At 42.5% G+C, this 20006-nt stretch overlaps 1 protein-coding gene across 1 annotated transcript in view; it reads right to left on the bottom strand.

Annotated features, from left to right (window-relative positions):
• ASPG (asparaginase) overlaps positions 1 to 12766 on the bottom strand; it is a 50502-nt gene extending 37736 nt beyond the window's left edge. The window contains exon 1 of the mRNA XM_075193127.1: positions 12365 to 12766. Coding sequence (XP_075049228.1) covers positions 12365 to 12656 — 292 coding nt within the window. The 5' untranslated portion in view covers positions 12657 to 12766. The remainder of the gene's footprint in view (positions 1 to 12364) is intronic.
• Positions 12767 to 20006: the final 7240 nt, after the last annotated feature.

The following is a 20006-nucleotide window of genomic DNA, read 5'->3' as shown; positions in this document are numbered from 1 at the left end:
CGCCGCGCACATAACTTGTACTGATTTTTTTTAAAAAATTTGTAACTTTTTTTTTTTCTAACGGCGCCAGCGCCGGCGGGAGGGGGGGTGGGGGGTCTCGGGGCTCCCTTCGTTGGTGGGGGGAGCCAGGTAGTAGAAAAAAAAAAAAGATACACTACTCACCTCACCGCGGCGCTGGCGTCCCTCCTCCTCCTTCCTCTCTGCACTGTTGATACTGAATGACAGGCGTGACGTCATCAAGTCACGCCTGTCCTTCAGTGAGGAGCAGCGCGGAGAGGACCAGGAAAGAAAAAAGAAGACAGAAGAGAGGAGAAGAATGAAGCTAACAGAAAGGTAAGTAAAAAAAAAAAAAGGGAATAACGCAGAAAGGCACTATGGAGGAAATAAGAAAGAAGAGAGGCACAGTATGGAGGAAATAAGAAAGAAGAGAGGCACAGTATGGAGGAAATAAGAAAGAAGAGAGGCACAGTATGGAGGTAAAAGGAAAGAAGAGAGGCACAGTATGGAGGAAATAAGAAAGAAGAGAGGCACAGTATGGAGGAAATAAGAAAGAAGAGAGGCACAGTATGGAGGAAATAGGAAAGAAGAGAGGCACAGTATGGAGGAAATAGGAAAGAAGAGAGGCACAGTATGGAGGAAATAGGAAAGAAGAGAGGCACAGTATGGAGGTAAAAGGAAAGAAGAGAGACACAGTATGGAGGTAAAAGGAAAGAAGAGAGGCACAGTATGGAGGTAAAAGGAAAGAAGAGAGGCACAGTATGGAGGTAAAAGGAAAGAAGAGAGGCACAGTATGGAGGAAAAAGGAAAGAAGAGAGGCACAGTATGGAGGAAAAAGGAAAGAAGAGAGGCACAGTATGGAGGTAAAAGGAAAGAAGAGAGGCACAGTATGGAGGTAAAAGGAAAGAAGAGAGGCACAGTATGAAGGTAAAAGGAAAGAAGAGAGGCACAGTATGAAGGTAAAAGGAAAGAAGAGAGGCACAGTATGGAGGTAAAAGGAAAAAATAGAGGCACAGTATGGAGGTAAAAGGGGGAGAAGAGAGGCACAGTATGGAGGTAAAAAGGGGAGAAGAGGCACAGTATGGAGGTAAAAAGGGGAGAAGAGGCACAGTATGGAGAAAAAAGGGGAGAAGAGAGGCACAGTATGGAGGTAAAAGGGGGAGAAGAGAGGCACAGTATGGAGGTAAAAGGGGGAGAAGAGAGGCACAGTATGGAGGTAAAAGGGGGAGAAGAGAGGCACAGTATGGAGGTAAAAGGGGGAGAAGAGAGGCACAGTATGGAGGTAAAAGGGGGGAGAAGAGAGGCACAGTATGGAGGTAAAAGGGGGAGAGGAGAGGCACACTATGGGGAAAAAGGGGGAGAAGAGAGGCACAGTAAGGAAAAAGGGGGAGAGGCACAGCATGAGAAAAAAGGGTGGAGAAAGGCACAGTATAAGAAAAAAGGGTGAGAGACACAGCATGAGGAAAAAGGGGGGGGGAGACAATAGTGGGGACAATTAATTTAAGATAGGGTGGTTTGGGGAGAATGAGGACCCTTTATTAAATGTGCCTATGAATTATTTAATGGCAGTGACGGTTGCGGGAAATAGGTATATTTCTGAAATGTAAATACTATTAATTTATTGCTGGGGCTGTTTGTAGGGAGAGAAATAGGTTTATTTATTAAATGTGAATACTATTATTTTAATGCTGGGGCCTGAGGAAGGCCTAATTATTAATCATGGGTGGTACCGATTTAACGCCGGGGGTGGCTGTCATTTTCTAAATGTACCCATTTTTTTTTCCAAATAGGGCCCCTAACATTCCAGGATCCAGCAAAGCCGCAACTAAAGAAACCTGCAGCACAGGTGGTGAAAGTGAGAAGAACAGGTAGGAGAGAACAGCAAAGTCTGTGAAATGTTGTCATTCTAGTGGGACAATCCCAATTTTTGGTGACTGTTCAATGGTGTACACAACAATGCAGTTTTTTTGTCTGTAGGAGGGTGGCCTGGCCATGCCCAGTGATGCATTATCAATGGTATTTTAATTTGCGGTATAATTGCTAGTTTTAATGTGCATTATAAATTTTATTTTTAAAGTGCGGTATCATTGCTAGTTTTAGTGTACATTATCAATGGTATTTTTAATGTGTGATATCATTGCTAGTTTTAATGTGTGGTGTCAATACCCATTTTAATGTGGTGTTTTGATGATTGTTTTAATGTACAGTATTTTAGTTTGTGGAAGCAATGATTTTTCTTATGCAGACAATCTAAGCGAGCCCTCTGGGAGAGCTGTAAGTGTCATACTGTGGGCTGTAGGTGATGTAATGCAGGATGTGTCACTATGCCCTTAATTTTAGATCTTAGGGGCCCCCCTAAGCCTTAATCCAGCTCTGACTCCAACCCATCATTCACTGGATATATTAGCAGCACTAAACAGTATCTGTCTCTCCTGTGACATCACCAAGCCGACTGGAGCAACGTAATGTGTATAAGGGGAAAAGTGCAGATGTTGCCCATAGCAACCAATCAGCTATCATTTATCTAGCACATTCTAGAAGATAATCGCTAGAATCTGATTGGTTGCTATGGGCAACACCTCCTCTTTTCCTTTATGGAAGGTTTGATAAATCTACCCCCAAATACTGTTTGCAGAGAGGGTAACACAGAATTAAATAGGCAAATCATCCTAGTTAGACTCTGAGCAACCAAACGAATCAATGTTATTACACAAAAGGTCAAAGAGCACTGTACCCCCCCCCCCCCCCCCAATTTATATATGTTTACTAAGCTTTTTCTTACACATTTTAAAAGTACTAAAAATACGCCTTCTGATTCTTATAAGAAATAGAAGCAATGTTACTGTGAGTATTAAACAGACTGAAGCCGATTTACCCATTGAGATAGAAGTACCACAGGTTGAGAACCTAGGCTCTAAACCATACCTGCCAACTGCCCCTAATGTTCAATATTAATACTGCACAATACAATTTGTCATCTTTTACATTTAACACAAAAAAATATATATTTAAAATAAAAAATAAAAAAGCCAAGTTCAGTGATTAAATGATGATGGATATTGCAGTGTGCGGGGCCTATACAGACTGTACCAGGTGAATGTACACGCACTGTCCGTATACACTGTATTATAATATTGGCAACAATGTCTGAACTGCATCTAAGAGGACCGTATGATATCTACAAATGTGTATGTTTCTGCCATTTATTTGAAAGTGGAACTAGAAATTTATGGTTGAAATTAAAGTATTTTTGTATCAAATAGTCACCCACTGCCACATATGGAGATAGAAAATACAATTAGTGATAAATGCAGGTCTTATAGAAGGAGCAGAGTGTATTGCTTTTCAGTGGTATTCAGGACAGCAAGTTTATTTTGGGGAGTGAAATATCTGCCCCCAATGATTTTCTAATCTTATGAACCCATAAATAATGAGTAGTTTTTCATATAAACCAACTTGTACAGCTTTTTAAAAGCTACCTAGATGTTATATATTTTCCCATCGTCTATAATAAACAAGGATTGAACACATAAAGCCCTATAACCAGAATATATTTTATCTAGTTTGTATGATGGTGCAGAGCTCATCAATTTGTACAGTCCCATTGCTTGCCTTCTCTAGAATTACGTTATAGTCTTCTAGCGCTCAGATATCATTTTGAAGAGGTGATAATGCACTAACAATACAATATCTTATACCACACACCTCCCTTGTTCCTAAGCTATTGTCCCTAACAATACAACAGCTTAGGGACAAGGGAGGTATAAGAGAGGATGGGGTATGACATATTGGGGTATAGCCAGGTTTGGGAAGTTCTGAAAATATGACTGAGAAAGGGCAAAGAGCCTGCAGACAACGCATGAATTAGTGCCTGCACAGGCAAAACTATGTTGTGCATATACATTCTGCAGTAGGACATACAAATATGTACAGACTTGTTTTTGTTTTAGGTTATTGTCCATTAAATATATATTCTTAATCTGTTGTGCAAGTAAAATTGTATGCATTACAGTAGTGTTTAAAATACAGTGTCTTAAAGGCGATTAAGTCCTTGGGTCAGGGCATGATAGGAGATTACAAGAGGTCTGCTTCTACGAGATGGACATTAAAGGAGAACTCTACCCAAAAATGAGTTCTGAGTGGCACTAAGCAGGTTATATATTAAAAAAAAAAAAAAGAAAGTTTAGTTTACCTGCATCACATTTTGAAATTTGGTATAATTATCTAACGCCACTCAAAAACATAAAAGATAATTTTTAGACAACATCCCACCTCTCTTCAGTTAGTAAAACTGTCCCATGTCTCCGGTGGTTCTCTCCAGGTTAACAACTGGGAGAAAACTCCCAGTTGTCAGTGCGTTCTCTGTACAGCGCTGCGGAATTAGTGGCGCTATATAAATAACTGATGATGATGACCTGTTCGTGCCTATATTTGAAACGGACACACTGCTGGCTGAAATTCTCAGCGACAAGAGCAGTAGCTGGAAGGAGTGTGTTCTCCCAGAATGCAGGGTCCTTGGGATTGGATCTACACATTTCTGCTAGTTGGTAGGAGGGGATGTTAACAAAAACCAACTGTAAGGAAACCAAGGATCAGGATAATGGACTTGGTCCTCCAATACTATTGGACTTTGATTTAAATGGGTGTCTCTAAGCACAGAACATTTGGGCACTACTAGTGTCCACGTTATCCAGTCATTCAATGTGGTTTAATACTGTACATGTAATTAAAGTTGTATTTGTGAATGTTGCTCTATATTGCGATATACAATTTGTTGTTACAAAATGTTGTGATATATTTCCCAGGTTATTATTAACACAGTTATGTACTTGACAATATGTATTTAATATCTGGCTAATATAAGTCACATGTTGTAGTATAAACTGTATCATGTGCTGTTTACAATCTGCAAGTAGATATGGTCTGAGCACATTTACTTTCTATGAGGAATGCACCATTGTATTTAGACTGTATAATGTGTGTTTATGTTAATTGTTCTATGGAGGAGTGTTTACTCAGGGATAAGGAGAACAATAGGTTTGGGATAAATCACTAACATATGTGGATACTGGTTATCCAACAAGGTCATTGTTATACAGGACCCTTCTCCACAGGGGCCAACAGTCCCCAGCCACTGGGCGGAGGACACGCAGGTTAAGTCTTATCAATTTCCCACCTATCATAAACTGGCTCCAGCCCTTAGTCCACCCAGCACTGTGGGAATATTAAAGAGAAATATATCTGTGTTTTTGACTGTTTGGAGGAGTAGTGGATTAGCGACCAGGGACTGCGTTTCCGTCACACGGGCATGCCGTGTTCGTGGACTAGCGACCAGGGACTGCGTTTCTGACACAAGGAGATAAACAACTGGGGGGGGGGGGGGGTAAGAGTAGTGGGTGCTGAAAGGAGAAGAGAGACTGGAGAGTGCAAAAATAGCAATGAGTATAGAAAAGAGAGCTGGGGGTCAAAGAGTTAATGGAGAAAGCTCTGGGGGAGGAGAAAGATAAGAGATAGAAGAAGAAAGGAGTGGCACTGAGTGATAACAGACAGCTGGGTTAGAGAAGAGAAGTATCTATACTGCCTGGTGTCATGGGACAAATGAAGCAACGCTGGAGGAGAGTAACTAACAGATATGAACACGAAAACCTAGTAATATCTATATATTATATATAGTCCTAGAATATATATTTTCCCTCTGCTGAACCACTCTGTCAGTCTCTACATTGGTCGCCTGTTTTTCAACAAAGCAAATATAAAATTCTTCTACTAACATATAAGGCTGTCAACAAAATTGCACCGACATACATTTCCTCACCTGTCTCAAAATATTTCCCAAATCAACACCTCCGTTCTGCACAAGATCTGCGTCACTTCCACTTTCGTCACTTCCTCCCATTCTCAGTTACAGGACTTTTTTCGGGCTGCACCCACTTTGTGGAATTCCCTCCCTCGCACCACAAGACTTTCCTCTAGTCTTCAAACGTTCTCTGAAAACCCACCTCTTCAGACAAGCTTATAGTATTCCTCCACCACCCTCTTAATCATCACCATTTATTTATATAGCGCCACTGATTCCGCAGCGCTGTACAGAGGACTCACTCACAACATTCCATTCCTATTCATTTTAACGCTTGCACATGCTTAAAAGCTTTGAACAGTGATTAGGGGGGTGTTTGTCACCATCTCACTGATTTTGAGCTAATCTCAAGTGTCTAAAACTTTTTTTTCTGTATCACCATTTCTACAATTCAACATTTAGTAGATAAGAAAACAAAACAAATCTATATCACTATGACAGTTAAACCACATCTAAAAAAAAAAAAAAAATTGCTTTGCTATAAAAACAAGATTTTATTAAGTTAGCTCCAAAACTGAACAAATAAACCCCCAAAAAACAGGCAATCAATAAGTGCAATTATAAAAGTCACTTGTAAAAAGGAAAATCTGTCATACAACAGCTGTTAATCAATGAGTTAATACATCTAAATTGCTAAGGACCTTAGTAGTAAAAGTCAATGAGCACAGATATATACATACCATAAATAGATAATATAATGTGGACATGCTTACGCACTATATAATGAGAGAGACTGACAGTGCTATTACCACAACATGATCAGCTGTATCCTTACATGATGATATTAAGAGAGTACATTATACCAATATGGAGCACAAAAGTAGCTTGAGTGTTAGCCAAAAACACAGTTTACAAGACCCATTGGGCTAGATTTACTAAGCTGCTGGTTTGAAAAAGTGGGGATGTTGCCTATAGCAACCAATCAGATTCTAGCTTTCATTTATTTAGTACTTTCTACAAAATGACAGCTAGAATCTGATTGGTTGTTATAGGCAACATCCCCACTTTTTCAAACCCGCAGCTTAGTAAATCTAGCCCATAGTGTGCAAACCTGGCAACATGGATTATCAGGATCTGCTGTATCAATGTGATGTACTATCAGAATTTAAATTGTAACAAGGACTCTCTTGGGAATAGCCTCAATGAAAAGCCACAATGTAACGTTCCCAGAGCATTCACAGTTTGGGGACTTCAATAATAAGAGTGAAACAAACATTGGCATCGAGCCGTGTACTCCTGGTAAGTAGACAGTGTCCCCGATGTCACTAGAAGCTACACAGCAGGCACAGTGGTAAGGAACGCTGCTATCAAAAACATCAACAGCTGCCAAAAAGAATTCATCCTTAATTGGTAACCGCAAAGCAGCCCTGCATTGAAGGCAATAGAAAAAGCCTCTTAACGCGTTTCGCCGCAGATTTCTTCAGAAGTGCTTACAGGAAGATCTACTTTGTTTTAGGAATTCGGCAACAGCATCATTCCAAAATAACTGCATGCTCTTAAGGCAGCTTCTACTCAAAAACTAGTATGATTATTGCAGAATTAATTCAAAACAGGACTATACGCTTTCATTAACCTTGTTGGCGCTACTGTCAGAGATGCACAACAGCTGTAACAAAATTGGGGGGGGGGTCAGATTTTATCTTCCTTTCTGCTAAATTTGGGAAGGGTCTAGCGCAGTCTTGGATCATATCATACAAGTTGTATGCAGAAAATTAGGTATAAACCGGACCAAAGAGATCTCAGAGTTATTGTTCACAAAGATACCCAAAAGGCTCCACTGAGGGTCATAGAGGGGGAAAGAAAAAAGCCCAAAGCCCTCCCCCAACAAAATAAAATAGAAAACAAACAGACAAAAAAAAAAAAACAACAAACTGTATTTATTGCTAAATGAATGAGGACAGTCACATGAACACAGAGAATATGATGCACAATAACTTGGTTACTGGTCTGATTGCCGGAGTTACAAATGCATTTTATGATCAGTTATACAACACTGTTTAATAACACACTTATCTGTGAGTATAGGTACTCACATGCCTCTCGGTTACATGTGCAATAATATACAACAAGCAATAAAACTACACTTCTAATAGGGATTAGTGATATCTACGTAGCAGGATATTTACACTGTCGTGCAGAGAAAACAAAGGACAGCATATAAAAAAAAAAAGTTTCAAATGCCAAAACATGAAAAGATAGAAGACGTATTTATGTACAAAACAGTGTAATTCATGAAGCACAGAACAGGAAGCTTGCTCCAGCATTGCATCAGCTTAGAATGTGTCATAGTTAGTGTTTCAATCATATCAATGGGGCACATCAGACAGACGACTGTATCATCAGCTATTTATATAGGACCACTAATTCCGCAGCGCTGTACAGAGAACTCACATCAGTCCCTGCCCCATTGGAGCTTACATTCTAAATTCTCTAACATACACACACACACAGACAGACAGACACTAAGTAATTTTGACAGCAGCCAATTAACCTACTAGGAAGTGTTTTTTGGAGTGTGGGAGGAAACCCATGCAAAAACGGGCCATGTTCAGGAATTGAACTCACGAACCCAGAAGTGCTAACCACTAAGCCACTGTGCTGGCCGACTGTATGAGGTCAAATTGTAGAATAAAGTGTAAAGATTTAACTTTCCACTGTAACTGCAATACACTTTATACAAGAGGCAGTATTGGGAATAGTCATGCATGCTAACTTTCAAACCTTCTCCCGGGGGAGAAGTCATGTGACAGGGGGTAGTAGGGGGCTTGGGGACGTTGTCACGTCACCATAGCCCCGCCCCCACTATAAAATGCCGAAATTCACGGCACTGAATAGCGGGAGCGCGGCTTAATGACGCGATTAAACCCTGCCCCTGCTGTAAATTTCGGCGAATCCGGGAGGTTTATCTACTCTTCCGGGAGTCCAGGAGGACTCCCCGAAATTCGGGAGCCTCCCAGGAATTTACGGGAGAGTAGGCAAGTATGGGATTAGTCTCGGGACATGTTAGGATTTTTACTTTAAAGAAAAAGAAAAAAAATTTGTTGGAAAGCAGGCCATGGCGACCACAGTGTGATAATAACCAACTATTTCTATAATGTACATATTTGTTCATTGAACATATATTATTAAGGACACCAAAATACAGACTTCGATATATAGAATTACTTCTATACCAATGTTCAAGTCAATGACTATAGGAATTGGGAGACATTAACCAACACTGCATTTAGATGCAAAATTTTGCAATAAACCATAGCAACTAGACAGGCATTAATTGGATACAATGGTTCAGTGTTATTTTTTTTTCCCTTCTCAGCTAAACACAATGGGCCCCGATACATCTTGGAACGCAAGGTGAACGCAATTTGTGGGATTTCTTTTATATTTTTTAATGGTATGGAAATCGCACGCACAAGTTAATCTTTTAATAATAGATTTCTTCAAGTATGTCAAAACCCACTTATTAATAATTAATTCACGGTTTAAAAGGTAATTATTAATTGTTTGCAATGGAAATTACGTTTCAGTCAGTTGTAATCAGCTGGCATCATCCGTTATTGGTAAAGCAGAAGATAGACCAATGCAAAAAATATGAATATTTTTGTTAATCTGAACAGATAAATCTAATTGCTACTATCTTATATTTAACATTCTGGAAAACTTTAATCTAAGGATAATGAGAAAGAATTTAATATTTCATCTCCGTTCTAACATTTTCCAAAGAGTGAACCACAGCACGTTAAACCCATATCTAATGACTGTGCAAATTTTTAAAAGGAGTTTCAAGGACAAAATTACAGGCCCTACAGAATCCTCAAATTTCTTCCTATCGAATCTGATGCTGCAATAGAGGAAGATATACAGCAACTCATTTTATGAAAGATAGCAGGAGTATACTCACTTTCATCATCATCAATTTATATAGCGCCACTAATTCCGCAGCACTGTGAGAATTCACTCACATCAGTCGCTGCCCCATTGGAGCTTACAGTCTAATTTTCCTAACATACATACACACAGACAGAGAGAGACTAGGGTCAATTTGATAGCAGCCAATTAACCTATTAGTATGTTTTTGGAGTGTGGAAGGAAACCAGAGCACCTGGAGGAAACCAACGCAAACACAGGGAGAACATACAAACTCCTCACAGATAAGGCCATGGTTGGGAATTGAACTCATGACCCCAGTGCTGTGAGGCAGAAGTGCTAACCACTTAGCCGCCGTCACATTACTCAACTATTTTAAAGAACATGTAAAATTTAAATATCATTGTTTCTTCCCTGGGGTGAACACGCTGACATGTCACTGCGTGCCGTTTCATGTTGTATTTTAAGGTAAAAAAAAAGGTATTTCATCAAGTACTTAACTGTAAAGTAGAACTTGCATTTCAGATCTAGTGTCTCTTCAACATGTAGTCAAAATATAACTTGTATTATACAGTTATGGAACAAGAAGTAAAAAAGAAAATAACTCCATAGTTGATAAAATATAAAAGGCAATAGCAGGTTAAAAATATTTTAGTAATTTTGGGGGGCTTCTATTTTTGATAAGATGGGGGAGTTCAAGGCAACTAGATGAGGATGCTCAGATTCCAAGAGGCCCCAACTTCGCCCCTGACCAGCTGATCAGCAACGTTTGTGGTCGATACAACATCTACACACGACAGAGTTCCAAGCTTGGTCAAAGCAACTTACAGAGCAAACAATTCTTATTTCACTAATATTTTGAATTCATATTGTAATAGCAATTACTACTGAGTAGTTTATTAATGTCTAATGGCTGTACACCAGCATTGGGCTCCACAGAGCTTCGAGGAGGTCGTCTATGGACCTCATTGGCAGAGTAACAGCTCTCCGTTAGCCTGCGGACTAGTGATTGTAGTTTGCTCTAGCTGCAACACAAACAACCAAGAGGCAAAAATACAGTGACCGATCCTATGGAGGGAGGGGAGGGGGCGTCACCAGTCTAGGGACGACAGCAGTTGTACTGATCTTGCTGAACATGACCTATAGCCTGAACCAGATAGACGCTGGCTGACAAGTGTTTCAAAAACACTGCTCCTTGGAGACCAATCAATGGTCTTCACAATAGTCTGGACTGAGTTCATAAACAAGCGTTGAACAGAGCAGGGGCTGAGTGCTTAATGTAGGTCAATACTGCGCCTTACAGTGATGTAATTATATGTACAGGGGGCAGCACGGTGGCTTAGTGGTTAACACTTCTGCCTCACAGCACTGGGGTCATGAGTTCAGTTCCCGACCATGGCCTTATCTGTGGGGAGTTTGTATGGGTTTCCTCCGGGTGCTGGGTTTCTTCCCACACTCCAAAAACATACTAGTAGGTTAATTGGCTGCTATAAAAAAAAAAAAAATAGACCCTAGTCTCTCTCTGTCTGTATGTTAGGGAATTTAAACTGTAAGCTCCAATGGGGCAGGGATTGATGTAAATGAGTTCTCTGTACAGCGCTGTGGAATAAGTGGTGCTATATAAATAAATGGTGATGATGATGTACATAACATACTTAGCAAGTACAGCTCCTGGATAACAGGGCTGCCCAGAAGTGTAGTAATTATTGTAACTCTAATTAATCATTATAGGTAGTAAAGCCCTATGTCCAAAAACAAACGCCAAAAAATACAATCTCCAAGTCACGCATGCGCAGTTGGACCCAAGGCTGGCCAGTGAAGCCATCAGTGTACTCTTACCTCTGCCAGCCTGTGTCGCCGGGAAGCTAAAGATCAATAAGCTGCCAGCCACTATCACTAAGTAAATTGAGTTGACAAAAGATTTTCTATTGCTACGATACGCGGCGATACGAAATCCGCTTCATAGTAATTATTCCTGATAGTCTCTTATAACACAGGTAACCTGTGGAGATCCAACGCTTGTTGAACTACAAGTCTCAGCATGGCTTATCAACACAACAGCTGGAGAGCCACATGTTGACAACCTAAGTCTAACATAAGGTGCACAGTCTTTGGTCTGTCAGAGCATCAAAAGTTAGCGTCTGGGGTGAGAAAGAAAAATGCAGCCACCACCACCCCCCCCCCCCTCAATTTTAACCAAATTAACCTAAAATATTCATAAACTGTGCCCCCCTTCAGCATAGACTGCTGTACATATAATAGGGGTATTCATGAAAGAGAAATAAAGAAAAACTGGAGTAAGCAGTGGCAATATTTAAAAAAAAGTACATTTTCACAAATAACAACCCCCCCACCACACACTTTACTCAAGTTTTTGTTTTTTTAACCAAATTTCAGAAATGTCACCAAATGTGGACATCATGATAACCTTACATTCTGTAAGTCACAAGTGATAGTTGCATCACACAAATTAGCAAGCAGTGTGCGCCAAAGAGCTTACAATCTAAGAGTGGGTTTCTAGAGGTCATGAGGGGTCAGTAACCTGACACTTTAGAACGTTGTATTATTTGTGTACATTCAGATGTAACAGATACATGACCCTGTCTCAGACATCCCCCCCCCTCACCCACGTAAACAAGTCACCTTCATTCTGGTACATCATGCCAATGGTGCCCCCCGTGTTGATCACCAGGACCCTGGCCTCACTGGCTATGCTGTTCAGACTCTCCTGGGATCCGGACAGGCTCTGGCTCCTGGACAGCTTCCTCTTGCGGGTGGTCTGCGTGGCGGACACGCGTGGGGGCAGGACCGGGGTCTGTGAGGGGACAGGGGACATGGCTTCTTGCTCTAGCAGGTCCAGGTGTGTGTGTGACAGGGCTTTAGAGAGCTGGGATATAGAGGTAGCCCGAGGGATGTTATCTCTGTCCTCCGCCATGCCTGCAGAAGGGGGTGTGGAAGAGACGTCCAGCCCCCACTCCCACTCCCACCACGTGTGAAATAAACATCCTCTGTCGTTACGTATGTCACAGAGACACGGCCCACATCTCCATCCAGTCACTGTGTGAGGAGGGGGTCACACCCCTGTCCAGTCACTGTGGGGAGGGGGGTCACATCTCCATCCAGTCACTGTGTGAGGAGGGGATCACACCCCTGTCCAGTCACTGTGGGGAGGGGGTCACACCCCCATCCAGTCACTGTGTGAGGAGGGGATCACACCCCCATCCAGTCACTGTGTGAGGAGGGGATCACACCCCCATCCAGTCACTGTGTGAGGAGGGGGTCACACCCCTGTCCAGTCACTGTGGGGAGGGGGTCACATCCCCATCTAGTCACTGTGTGAGGAGGGGGTCACATCTCCATCCAGTCACTGTGTGAGGAGGGGATCACACCCCCGTCCAGTCACTGTGGGGAGGGGGTCACACCCCCATCCAGTCACTGTGTGAGGAGGGGATCACACCCCCGTCCAGTCACTGTGTGAGGAGGGGATCACACCCCCATCCAGTCACTGTGGGGAGGGGGTCACATCTCCATCCAGTCACTGTGTGAGGAGGGGATCACACCCCCATCCAGTCACTGTGTGAGGAGGGGGTCACACCCCTGTCCAGTCACTGTGTGAGGAGGGGGTCACATCTCCATCCAGTCACTGTGTGAGGAGGGGATCACACCCCCATCCAGTCACTGTGTGAGGAGGGTATCACACCCCCATCCAGTCACTGTGTGAGGAGGGTATCACACCCCCGTCCAGTCACTGTGTGAGGAGGGGGGTCACATCCCCATCTAGTCACTGTGTGAGGAGGGGATCACACCCCCATCCAGTCACTGTGTGAGGAGGGGGTCACACCCCCGTCCAGTCACTGTGTGAGGAGGGGGTCACACCCCCATCCAGTCACTGTGTGAGGAGGGGGTCACACCCCCATCCAGTCACTGTGTGAGGAGAGGGTCACACCCCGTCCAGTCACTGTGTGAGGAGGGGGGTCACACCCCTGTCCAGTCACTGTGGGGAGGGGGTCACATCCCCATCTAGTCACTGTGTGAGGAGGGGATCACATCCCCATCTAGTCACTGTGTGAGGAGGGGATCACATCCCCATCTAGTCACTGTGTGAGGAGGGGATCACATCCCCATCTAGTCACTGTGTGAGGAGGGGATCACACCCCCGTCCAGTCACTGTGTGAGGAGGGGGTCACACCCCCGTCCAGTCACTGTGTGAGGAGGGGGTCACACCCCTGTCCAGTCACTGTGGGGAGGGGGTCACATCCCCATCTAGTCACTGTGTGAGGAGGGGATCACACCCCCATCCAGTCACTGTGTGAGGAGGGGGTCACACCCCTGTCCAGTCACTGTGTGAGGAGGGGGTCACACCCCCGTCCAGTCACTGTGTGAGGAGGGGATCACACCCCCGTCCAGTCACTGTGGGGAGGGGGGTCACATCTCCATCCAGTCACTGTGGGGAGGGGGTCACATCCCCATCTAGTCACTGTGTGAGGAGGGGGTCACACCCCCATCCAGTCACTGTGTGAGGAGGGGGTCACACCCCCATCCAGTCACTGTGTGAGGAGGGGGTCACACCCCCATCCAGTCACTGTGTGAGGAGAGGGTCACACCCCGTCCAGTCACTGTGTGAGGAGGGGGGTCACACCCCTGTCCAGTCACTGTGGGGAGGGGGTCACATCCCCATCTAGTCACTGTGTGAGGAGGGGATCACACCCCCATCCAGTCACTGTGTGAGGAGGGGGGGTCACACCCCTGTCCAGTCACTGTGTGAGGAGGGGGTCACACCCCCGTCTAGTCACTGTGTGAGGAGGGGGGGTCACACCCCCGTCCAGTCACTGTGTGAGGAGGGGATCACACCCCCGTCCAGTCACTGTGGGGAGGGGGTCACATCTCCATCCAGTCACTGTGGGGAAGGGGTCACAGCCCCCATTCAGTCACTGTGAGGAGGGGGTCAATCCAGTCACTGTGTGACACTGTGGGGAGGGGGTCACACCATGCAGGTGACTGAGGGAATAGTACAATGGTGATGGAGGAGGGGGAGGCAGAAAGTCAGGTAGACCTGGTTTCTCCCCCAGCACCCATCTGCATTCAGAAATATGTGACTTGGTGTAATTGAGGTGCTGATGTATCCAAGGACTTTGTAGCAAAACTACAGAAAAAGGAAACCTTTCTATTTTTAGCTGCAATCATAACTTTGCAAGTTAACTATTTAGAGTTGGATGTCTGTTTGTGTATGTGTAAAATGTTCTTATTGCACATAGACACCATTAATCAGGAACATTGTACATGTAGTGTCTTTCTGTGTATGGCCATAATTCTGCATTTATTTATATAGCGCCAACATGTTCCGTAGCGCTCTGCACTTTGAACCATCATCATCATTTATTTATATAGCGCCACTAATTCCGCAGCGCTGTACAGAGAACTCATTCACATTAGTCCCTGCCCCATTGGAGCTTACAGTCTAAATTACCTAATATAGATACATACTCACACACAGACAGAGAGGGAGGGAGACAGACAGAGACTAGGGTCAATTTTGATAGCAGCCAATTAACCTACCAGTATGTTTTTGGAGTGTGGGAGGAAACCGGAGCACCCGGAGGAAACCCACACAAACACAGGGAGAACATACAAACTCCACCCAGATAAGGCCATGGTCGGGAATTTAACTCATGACCCCAGTGCTGTGAGGCAGAAGTGCTAACCACTAGGTCACTGTGCTGCCCAAGAGGCAATACAGGGTAATACAGACAAGCAGAGGTGAAAATGCATACACATAAGTGCATAGATAGTATTTAGCTTATCCTTTTTAATTAATAGTCATTAATTTTAGTATATCGTATTGTTATGAAAAGATCAATATTATACCAGTTCTTATTGTGCGTGATGGAGACTTATACATATTTAGTATATTTCCGATCGCATAGCAAACCATATTTAAAGCACAGTAATTACACGTTAGGCATAGGTAATATTAGTATAATGTTAGGTTAATTAATAAAGTGTTAAATAAAAGACTCACAACTTTAGTGTTTTTGAAATAGGATCTAGTAGCGGGAGTCTTGCGCTATACAAGTTTTAAATCCAACCGTTGCATACGGATAAAATGAAGACGTTGCCGTTTTTGAGGTGACATAGTGGTTAGCACTTCTGCCTCACAGGAGAGAGAGAGAAAGAGAGAAAGAGAGAAAGAGAGAAAGAGAGAAAGAGAGAAAGAGAAAGAGAGAGAATTTAGACTGTAAGCCCCAATCGGGCAGGGACTGATGTGAGTGAGTTCTCTCAATAGCGCTGCGGAATTAGTGGCGCTATATATAAATAAATGGTGATGATGTACCGAATCTCCACTTTGCGAGTTGAATAGTCGCCGAGTGAACCTGGAGAGGGAGGTAGTTATACATAGTGCAAGGGGCAGATTCAATTTGTCCACGTTAGTCTAGGATTAACGCAGTGTTAGTAATATTACCTTTAATACTGTCAATTTAACCTGGATTTTTACTTGCGGCCCCAAGAGGTGCGAGCAAAAATCAAAGTTAAATATGTTTCTGCTGTACAAGAAAAATAAAATAAAATTATATGTTGCTGAATTGCTTTGCTGGTTCTCTGGAACTGTTATTGATGACTACTGTTAATTATTATGCAACTTACAAATAAAGAATGTGTAAAAAACAAACAAAAAAAAACAGCGTTAAAATTACCGTACTAACGGTAATAGTGCACAGGCCGCTTTATTCCTAGAATAACGCGGCCGACTTGAATTGGCCCCTAAGTGTATTGTCGCATCACGCGGTTTATTTGTAAGCGTAGTGTCTTTCTGTGTATGGCCATAATTCTGCATTTGTGTAACTTTCATAAAGTTCATTGACATAGTCTGGTATTTGGTAAATGGAATATAATGTGAATTTAAAATGATTGACCAACTGTTTTCTTTCTCTAAACAGGAAATAATTTGTTTAAACTGTTTGAATGGACACGTGTAACCTAATTGACAAGTATACAGGTTTTAATGAGATTAAGTTTTGTTTTTTTGTCAGTTTTTTTGCGAATAGATTGAAAAATGGGTGGAATTTCCAATGCAACTTAGAGATAAAATAATCATTAAAAAAAAAAAAGGGGGGGGAATATTCACACTAAAATGTACTTGAAGAATACCACCTCCCTTCTGGAAGACTTTGCAGGAAAAGAATACACATCTGTGTCTTGTTACAATGCAAATAAGGTTTTCTGTCTGCATACAGGTGATATAGTTAGTATGCAAGGGATTGCATTGTATATTATGGCTAAATCCTGAATAGCGGCTGGATAAGTGAGAAGTACCATTGTCTATATTTGTACATCTCAATGGAGTCGATAACATGACAACAAATAGTATAGAAAATCTTTGTGTAAAACTTTCTGTGGGGTTAAACTAATTAATGTGACTACTCCTGTTATTTCCACAAAATACAATACAAGAGGAAACTCCGTTACTGTTATGAGCCGCGGCAGTACTCACAGTCGCTGCGGCTCGCTTCCTGTGTGCCCAGGCGTCCCGGCCGTCACCATGACGACAGTAGTATTGTCGGCTGGTGCACTACAGGTATCAGCAAGCACAGGCTGCCATTAACAGTTTGAGGATGCTGGTCCATGTAGTACTACAAGCACCAGCATACCCATGGGGAACCACAAGTGCCAGCATGCCCCGACACCAAGGGCACACTGTGTCCTGTAGTGCCCCAACACAAAATTTATGTAAACCAGACACCTCGTTTTACCACTAAACTTATTAAAAATCCCCAGTGATAGCAATATCTGTGTTGTTCATCTGTAAGGGATCCAATCTTGTAAGATTTAACCCAATATAAGTAATCTGAGGGTCCATGGCTGTCCAAATAAAAAAAAAAAAACATACAAAAATAAACAAACATAAAAATTATTCCAAGCGTGTAAAAAAGATCTTTTCTTGCAACTTCAGAAATCAAAATAATCCTCCAGAACATTCTTGGCAAAATAAAAAAACAGATTCTAAAGACGCATACTAGCTCCTACACGGAGGAGCTGCCGCCGCATAATGTACAGGAAATAAAAAAAATGTCATTTTATGCGATAACATATTTCCTAATGTAATGTTTTATTTTTGTTTGTCTGTCCTTTTTAAATCATTAATTATTGGGGTATTATTTTGTCTTTTCTTTGGTCCCATCTCCACTGATCAAGGAGAAATAAGGTGATATTTATTAATTATAACATGCAAGGTAAGGATCTCAATGGCTGAAGGGCCAGGCAAAGACAGATGAAAGCAAGTTCATATGCTGAATACACAGGTGCTGAACATATAGCTAAGCAGTAGAGATGCTCAGGCTCAGTTTTCTGAAAACCAAACCCACCCGAACTTAGAGGATCAGAGTAGGCTCGCGAACCGACTCTGTACTTTTGCGCCTCCTCGAATCTGAATCGAGGCAAACCGTCATTGTTGCGTTGTCGGATCTCGCGGGTTTTGGATTCTATAAGTACCTCCCTCCCCAGGAGATCCAGCGCCATTGGTCACATAGAAACAGGAGAGGTAGCAGTGTTCTTGTCACTCTCCAGTGACATTGCTCAGTGCCATTGGTCACATAGAAACAGGAGAGGTAGCAGTGTTCTTGTCACTCTCCAGTCTCCAGTGACATTGCTTAGTGCCATTGGTCACCTAGAAACAGGGGTAGCAGTGTTCTTCTCACTCTCCATTCTCCAGTGCCATTGCTCACACAGAAACAGGGGTAGCAGTGTTTTTGTCACTCTCCAGTGCCATTGCTCATACTTGTCACTTGACAAAAATTGACTGGAAATTAATGTTATTGAGGTTAATAATAATGTAGGAACAAAATAAAGAGCCAAATTATGTGATTTATCAAAAATAAATAAATAGCTATTTTAGAAAAAAAAATAGGGATCCAAAACCAAAACACGCGAGGGCGGTTTTGCCAAAACTAAAACACAAAGTTAATCCAGATCCAAAACTAAAACACAGGGGTCAGTGAACATCTCTAGTAAGCAGCCTCTGATCCACGTGCAAAAGGACACAGAATCCACAGAACAATGCACAATACGCAAAGTAATCAGCCAGCAGCACAAAGCTCAGAAATAAACTAAGTATTTTATACCTGCCAGGGTCAGGATAAGCTGAAGTCAAAAGCCAGGTAAAACAAGATGAATACTACTGAAATAGCAATAGCTGCATAAACAGGACCTGAAAACGAGAATTGCAATGATCCAGCCAGGCCTGACTGCAGGAGGCTTCTATGGATGTCCAGCTACAGCTGAGGGAGGCAGCTCAGCTGTTGCTAGGAGCATTACCATGGCGCCCACTGGTGGTAGAAATGCAATTCTACACCTATATGGTGCGTTAGCGCAGAAGGGAGTCAGACCGTCACACTCCCTCTTTCCTCCTATCCAAATCTTGTTCCAGCAGATGCTGTTTCTCCGCCACAGGGTTCATCGGTAAGATCTAATTTCAATTTCTTCACCTTTACTTTGTTTCTAATTACAATGACATCAATCTGCTCGTCTCTGATATTACCATCTGGTACACAGAGGGCAAAACACAGTACTCCTCTATATTTTAGATTTATTTTTCACAATGTACATGGTCTCAATGGCCCCCTCCCCAACATTGGCTTCTTAGCCTACCCCTCATACAAAGCAGACTTCTTGTTCATAAAAGGGTCACAATTTTCTAAAACCCCATTAAAAAAAACTATATTTTTAAACAATATCCTCAAGCCCTCTTTGCAATTGCATAGAAAAAGAAGAAATATTTAGCAATATTTTAGTGCAAACACATCCAGTAATCCATCACATCCATTGATCCGGAGGAGCGCTAGAGTATCCTAATACTTTTTCAATTGAATCGCACGAGTTTTCGCTCTGCGCTAACTAAAAACGGTCGCTATTGCAATTAAAAACCCACAGATTAATTTTTTTTACGCTGCGGGGGAAAAAAACAAAAACAACTCGCTGACAATTGAATACCCCCCAATGTGACAATAATGAATGAATGAATATTGTGCTGTCATTCTCTGAAGACTAGAGGACCAGATGAAGAGCACAGATCTGAAGGTAAATCGTGTCAGTGTGTACGGATGAATTGCCAGACTGATCGGACTTTCAGTGGTAGGTACAATCGTTTGAGATAACACGTGGGTTATAAAACTCTTCAGTGTGTACCCAGCTTAACTGTGAGAGCTACAGGCCTATCTCTCTCATTGAAATAGTTCTAACATTTGTTGTTAAGGAAGGGTCCTTTATCTGACAACATAAGAGACCAGACATA

Source organism: Mixophyes fleayi, chromosome 12 (genome assembly GCF_038048845.1).
Source record: "Mixophyes fleayi isolate aMixFle1 chromosome 12, aMixFle1.hap1, whole genome shotgun sequence".
Lineage (NCBI taxonomy): Eukaryota > Metazoa > Chordata > Amphibia > Anura > Limnodynastidae > Mixophyes > Mixophyes fleayi.
The sequence above is the reverse complement of the archived record's forward strand: the minus strand, read 5'-3'. Positions and strand labels throughout refer to the sequence as shown.